The sequence below is a fragment of the Cucurbita pepo genome, chromosome LG02 (genome assembly GCF_002806865.2).
Source record: "Cucurbita pepo subsp. pepo cultivar mu-cu-16 chromosome LG02, ASM280686v2, whole genome shotgun sequence".
Lineage (NCBI taxonomy): Eukaryota > Viridiplantae > Streptophyta > Magnoliopsida > Cucurbitales > Cucurbitaceae > Cucurbita > Cucurbita pepo.
In genome coordinates this window covers 11197556-11205199 of record NC_036639.1, presented here as the reverse complement: position 1 = coordinate 11205199, position 7644 = coordinate 11197556, and the positions used below count along the sequence as shown (strand labels likewise).

The following is a 7644-nucleotide window of genomic DNA, read 5'->3' as shown; positions in this document are numbered from 1 at the left end:
TAAGAATTGGGTTCCTTGTAATATAGCATTAATTAAAGGGGGAGGCTAATTTATTCAACCAAAGTATTCATACCTTGTTCGGATCAAAATTAGTTCTCCAAGATCGTTAACATCTTTATAGTCGGATTTGGTGACATCCCACATCGATTGAGGAGGAGAATGAAACACCCTTTATAAGAGTGTAGAAACCTCTCCCTAAGAGACACGTTTTAAAAATCTTGAGGAAAAGCTTGAAAGAGAAAACTTAAAGAAGACAATATCTACTAGCAAGGGGGTCTGGGCTTAAGATCTTACATCTCCATAGCTTCATTAGACTTAACATTCTTGCTTAATTTATGCCCTATAAGAAAATGAAATGAAAAGAAATATACTCAGGATGTAGCCCTAAAAAAGGACTTAAACTATACTCGTACATAAAGCTCGTGATAATGACATATACACGAAGGCATGATTTGTAGGTAAAAATATGAAAAACATTGTGTCTAGACGATAATTTACCTATTCCCAAATTGTGCCATGTGTTTATGTAAGTCAGTTTCGAAGTCAAAACACATCATATGGTTTTTGGTATAGTGATGTTAGTCCTATTTCAACACATTATCGATTATCAACTATGGTGTCTATGTAGGTCATTCCGGTAAAACCAAATACTACTACGATGAAAAAATTTCGAAAACACTTCTAATTACATGTTTTCTTCCATTCAACAAATATACACTAAGAATCAAACTATTGAATTTCGATAGTAATTCTTGTATTATTCACTAAATTAGGTGAGGTTGGAATTGAAAAAAAAAAAAACTAACTAGATATCATGTAACCGTTCAAACCCACGGTTAATAGATATTTTCCTCTTTAGGTTTTCCGTTCCGAACTTTCTCTTAAGGTCTTAAAACGTATCTACTACGAAAAAGTTTCTACATCCTTATAAAAAAATTGTTTAGTTCGTCTTTCTAAACGATGTGGGATCTCACAATTCACCCTTTTTTAGAGTCAGCATCCTCGCGAACACTCGTTTCTCCATAATATCCCAAAAGGATATTAAGATTTTCAATTGTGATAAAATAGAAGGGAGGGAGCAATTTGACGCAAGTTGAGAAAGAGGCACAATAACCACTCATTTAGCCAAGGGACAACCCGCCCATGGGCTACTTACTTGCCTATCATTGCTTAACAACTCAATACCATTATCAAATATAAATAAACCTCACACCATTCTAAACAAAGTTTCCATTGTGGTAATCATCCAATATCAAACCACATATTAACATATTCTTCCTTTCATTAGTTAGGTAAAGCATTAACAAAAAAAGTTAATTTTAAAATATAGATTTTGCTAAAGATACAATTATTTACACATGTTATTTTTATATAACTTCCTAACTAATTTTTTATTTTCTATTATTTATTCTTTGATCTTTCTTTAAAATAATTTTTTAATTATTTGGAAGATAATTTTTCCAAAAATTTTATTGAAATTCATTACTAAAATTTAATTAAATGTTTAAAAATGAGTAAAAGTCTTAATTTTATTTAAAATAAAAATTTGAATAGACAATCGGAACCAACCAAATCTAAATTTTTTATGGTTGAATTGAGTTCCTTGTTTAGGTTGAAAAAATTTATAATTAGAATAATTAAATTATATCTAAAAAAATGTTTAATTCAATCTTATTGATCTAATCTTTGCACTTAAAAAAAAGTATCCAACAAGCCAACAAACTAATCTCTGATAGCATTCTATGTTTTAACATAATCAATAGATATATAAACATTAAGATGATGGTGTTAAGCTCGAAGGATATATAAATTTAGAGGGTAAAGAGATACGAATTGAAATTTATGTTAATATCCTTGGGCTACCCATTTTTGAGTAAGGTGTAAAAGATGAACAAAATAGGGCGAAAATGAAGGGGTAGTGGAAACCTAAAAGGATCCCATTTCATCAAATTCCAACAAGGACTTCCATTGGCATTAGTTTTAGGTCGCCATGCATATGAACTTTGTCATCTCCTTGTTCCTCTACCGACAAAAAGCTATACTATCCTCTCTCCAACCACTCAAATAACGCATGCGCTGCAATGCCATTTTTAGGTTTCTACTTTTGGAGAGTCTCCACCCACATATTGTTACTACTAACACGAATTTTAAGACAACTCCATAATTTTGATTAATTTTAAAATATGGATGTACTAAAATTTATTTCAAATAAATCAATAAATGTACCATCAAAATCATGTACATGACAAATCATCCGGAGTCAAACATCGAGACTCGAATCTATCTCGATCCTATAGCTCATATACATCTTTGTCTAGAGTGCTATTCTCAATTTATTCTTAGATCTTATTTCATTAATGTACATTAAATCTTATTGTATACCTAGATGTCATGTATCTAAGTCATAAGCTCTCCTACACTAGCATCTTGATTTACTAGCTTACCTAGTCAATATACGGTTCATTAATTTTCATTGCTGTCTCGTTAAAGATATCTTGGGGATCTAGGATAATCTAATTAACTCTTTACTAGTCTTTTCATTTGTGATATGTCTATATATCATAGGCACTCAAGGAGTAACCTTATCATGGTTGCAACTTATAATCTCATTATACAATATAGACACTATCAATCTAGATAGATTCTTTATTAGAAATTAGTTGGCGACTTTTTATCCAGACCCATAATGGACATAATGTTGGATATCTCCTAATTGCCCCACACGATATACTTATGGCACAATAAAGTTCATACGTCGTAGAGCTCAACCCTAACTATGCCAGTACAAATGCAGACCCATCAAATGAAATAAGTTCTCTATTAAAAGTTAATTGGCGATCATCTAATAGTCCTCACATTGTACAATCATCGTAGGTGAGAGACCCCACATCATAGTAAGCTACTAATGATACAATGTAGACCTTAATCAATCTTTGTCAGTGAAAATCAACGTGTTCGAATTCTGATCACTTATGCACCAAGAACTTTTGATTAAAATATATTTATGTCCTAGAAAACAATAGTTTTTGTGATATAACGTCATAGTTTATTTTAAATATAAAAGTTTAGGCTCCATTCAAAATGAACAATGATTATGTATGTACCTAAATACATCCACAAGACACTATCTTAAACAACTTGAGAATGTTGAGCAATGTCAGCATCCGCTCATATCTCAGCCATATCTTTAGTGCTAAAAAGTTCTAAAAATTTTTAAAATATATATATATATATATATTTTTGTGAAGATTAGGAAAAATAATTAATGATAAGGTTGACCTAATTCTACGATTAAAGCAACTTGAATAGCACTTCAATCATACAGGTAATGGATTTTACAGTGTACAGATTACTATATTTATTAATCCACCAATTCATTTATGGGTAGATATTTTTAATTAATCTTTTTCTATTAAAAGTTACTTAATACAAAATTAAACCAAAAAATAAATCAAAACCTAATATACTGACCCACTTATTTATTTATATTATTTAATTACAAGGGGAAGGCCTCTCTTTTTTTTATAAATATTATTACTTTTTTTTTTCTTTATTGTACAACAAATGTTGCTACCTTTTCAACTACTTGTGATGTCCAATATGAAATATAATTGATTACCCTCTTAATCAGGATTATATATTTTTGGTGCATGTTAATCATGCATTAATTTAAAAATTAAGATATTACTCAACATTTTTTGAACTAAAAAGTATATGTTTTGCAGATGTGATAGTCCCATAGTTCAAAATTATAAGATATATATTATAATGTTTTTGTTTATGCGATATTTTTTCATATATTTTCTTTAATTTTGTATTAAATTGAAATAAATTTGAAGACCCAACAAACAAAATTAGTTTGCTATAATTCAAACAAGAAAAATATATTGATTTTTACATGATAACAACCTTAAATTTATAGTAGGGACAAGAATGTGGCTTGTATGAAAAAAATAATGTACGTGCTTATCACATCAGATGCTTTAGTACATAGAATTTTGAGTCTAACGAGAGTTTTTGGAATGTTAAATATACCTTCTTTAGATTAAAAATATGTACTCATTTGCCTTTACAAATTAAGTTGAACAGATTGAGTCTCGTTACAACATGCTAGATAAATGCATGACACGTTCCCTTTGTGGGTCTAAACAGAGGGTCATGACCGGATGCCAACCGTTGAGTTTGGACTTCGATCAAAAAATTTCTCACTAATTATGGGTGAGAAAATTGTAAGTTGCAAATAGTGATTCACAAATTTGTTCACACAACCACACCACGCAAGAACACAAGAACAAGTAGGAGAAATCCCAACCTTAAATAATTTTCTTAATCAATCCTTCAAGTTTTAGAGAAAAATAGAAGTTACCCACCTTGAAATCTAGCTTATGAACTTTTCTCTTCATTCCCGGCGTTAACCACCACTTCTCCGACCGCTTCCGATGACTACCCACTGCCCCTCCATTCTCCTTATACTACACCTCAAGCAATAATCAAAGTGGCCATGCCCATCAGTATGGCATGGAAGCCTAGCAAAACGGCTATCCCATACTTGACTAAGCTCACCACCATGATAAGGGTGTGAAAACCTCTCTCTAATAGATCGTTTTAAAACTACGAGGATGACAGCTATACATAACAGGTCAAAAGAGATAATATCTACTAGTGGTAGAGTTGAGCGGTTACATTTTGGAATAGGATTTTGTGTTAAATGAGATGTTGCATTCTAATGCTTAATGCTTGAGTTAATCTTTAAGGCTAGAGATGAAACATGAAGTGCATGAATTTTGTTGGCGCTTGGTAACGTGGAGACTGAAATGTGGATTCACTTTGGTGGTCAAATCAAGGCATGGCTGATTTTGTTTCATATGATAGTTAGGTAAAGCCAAAGAAGAAAAGAGATGTGTTAAATTAATGGCATGCAGTACTGACAGGCACCACAATCCCAAACTACTTTGTAATCTAGAACCAGAAAAATGTAGGCCCCACATGCGTTCCCACTTCCACTACCAAAACCTCCAAATTTCCAACCTTTCTTATATATAAACCCTATTCCACACTTTGCCCTCTAAATCTCAACCAAATCCCATCCCTTCTCCCAATAATGGCCGCCATCTCCATTACCAACCACCACGCCCGTGCCTTGTGGTTCAGGCGCCTAGCCTCCGCCTTCCGAACCGCACTTGCCTGCACTGTAGTTGCCTACACCACCTTGTACGGTCCGCCTCCTCTCCGCCGCCACGTGGCTTTTCCAGCTTTCTCTTATCTTACAGCTATGCTCATAGTCACCAACGCCTCCCTTGGCGACACCATTCGTGGCTGTTTTCTCGCCCTTTTTGCCACTGTCCAGACCGTTTGTCCGGCTATGTTTCTGTTTTGGTTCATTGGGCCCACGAAATTCTCCCATCTCACTATTGCCATCACGGTAGCGTTGGCCTCTATTGTGGTGGTGCTGCCGACCTCCACCCATGTGCTCGCTAAAAAGATTGCCTTGGGTCAGATTGTACTTATTTACGTTGTGGGTTTCATTGGCGGCGCTGAAACAGACCCTCTAATGCACCCACTCCACGTTGCCGCTACCACCGCCTTGGGCGCCGCCGCCAGTGTCTGTGCCACGCTGCTTCCCTTCCCACGCCTTGCTTCTCTTCAGGTATCGATATAAACCCATTCTCCCTATTCCATTAATATTCATTTCATTTTGTGCCGTTAAGAAAGTTGAAGTCACAAATAAGGAGGTGATTATGGGAAGGAAACAAATATATATACTTTTTTATCGCCCATTTTCATGCTAGAGTGACCATAAGAAATCAATCTTTTTTCTTCCTTTAAATACTAAATAATTATTGCCCTTCTTACCCTTTTCATTTCAAAATATAATCATCAACAAAAATATTCAAAATATAATCATCAACAAAAATATTTTTGCTATCGGATATTGTTTCTTTCAACTTTTTCTCGATATTGTCTTTTTTCAACTTTTTCGTGATATTGTCTTTTTTCAACTTTTTCGTCCATCTACAGAGAGGTTTCAACACCCTTTCCTTTTAAGGAGAGGTTTCAACACCCTTATTCGTTCTCTTCAGTAATATGGGATCTCACAATTCACACGCCGCTTCAGGACCTAGTGTTCTTGCTGACACTCGTTCCCTTTTCCAATCGATGTGGGACCCCCCAAATCCACCTCCCTTCGATGTTCTTGTTAGCACACCGCCTTGTCTCCACCCCTTTGGAGCTCTAATACCATTTGTGTTCTTGTTAGAACACCGCCTTGTGCCCACCCCTTTGGGGCTCTGATACCATTTGTGTTCTTGTTAGCACACCGTCTTGTGTCCACCCCTTTGGGGCTTTAATACCATTTGTAACGGCCTAGGCCCACCGGTAGCATATATTCATCTTTGGGTTTTTTCTATCGGGTTTACTCTAAAAAATTTTAAAACTTACTTTGGGTTTTTTCTTTTAGGTTTCCTCTAAAAAATTTTAAAACTTACTTTGGGTTTTTTCTTTTAGGTTTCCTCTAAAAAATTTTAAACCCATTGGGTAGGGAGAGGTTTCCACACCCTTCAATTTTTTAAAGGCATTCCTTAGAAGAGGTTTTCACACCTTATACATAGTTGTTAAAGATAGTTTTGATTTCTGTCAGTTAGTATCTAACTAAATGAGTTGATTTAATTTTGATTTGATTTAATTCTTGGTTTGTTTATAGTTTGTTACTCGATTTTGATTTTTTAATATCTTTTTATATTCTTGGCCTTTCTACTCTTCATAATATAAATCTTCTCATCAACTATTCAATCACTCATTCTCTTGCTAACAATCGAATTGAGGTAGAACCCAATCATCAATAGAGGGAGAGATACGAATTGACGTGGAACCCAATCATCAATAGAGGGAGAGATTTTAGAGTATTATATGAACTAAAGAGACACATTTTTTTGTTGTAAGAAAAGAAAAGGCTAATAAAACACAAAATTGTTATATGGTGAAGGTGAAAGAGAAAAGCAAAGAAGTGGTGGAGAACATGATAGAAAGGCTAAACCTAATGGTGAAGGCAATCCTTACTCACGATGACTCAGTGGCTAATGGGTCCATTTCTAAAGCTCGCCTATTATGTTCATCAGCCTCCAAACTCCTCCACTCCATACAACATCACCAAGTAAACACTTGATTTTTCATCCCCAATCTTCAATTTTTAAACAACTTACCAAACATTAATTAACATTACCTTTCTTCCTATAACTGGAATTAACAGGAAAGCAAGCCATGGGAAAGCCTTCCATTCAAAATCTTCAAGCTAGGATGGTTAAGCAATAGCGAAAGACTAGAAGAATTAGAANATTTTTCATCCCCAATCTTCAATTTTTAAACAACTTACCAAACATTAATTAACATTACCTTTCTTCCTATAACTGGAATTAACAGGAAAGCAAGCCATGGGAAAGCCTTCCATTCAAAATCTTCAAGCTAGGATGGTTAAGCAATAGCGAAAGACTAGAAGAATTAGAAAAGGCCTTAAATGGAATGGAATTAGCTTTATCCACAATCCCTTCATACCCAATTGAAAAGCTCCAAAACCAAGCCCTTAAACATGACCTAAATGCTTTGGACAACCAAATCTCCCTTGCATTAAAGCAAGCCAACGCTTGTTCA

At 34.3% G+C, this 7644-nt stretch overlaps 1 protein-coding gene across 1 annotated transcript; it reads left to right on the top strand.

Annotated features, from left to right (window-relative positions):
- The first annotated feature begins 5050 nt into the window (after window positions 1–5050).
- LOC111788467 lies at window positions 5051–7360 on the top strand. Its single transcript, XM_023668801.1, has 3 exons — window positions 5051–5647; window positions 6983–7150; window positions 7247–7360. The coding sequence occupies exons 1-3, from the start codon at window positions 5102–5104 to the stop codon at window positions 7358–7360; spliced, it is 828 nt and encodes a 275-aa protein (XP_023524569.1). The 5' UTR covers window positions 5051–5101.
- Window positions 7361–7644: the final 284 nt, after the last annotated feature.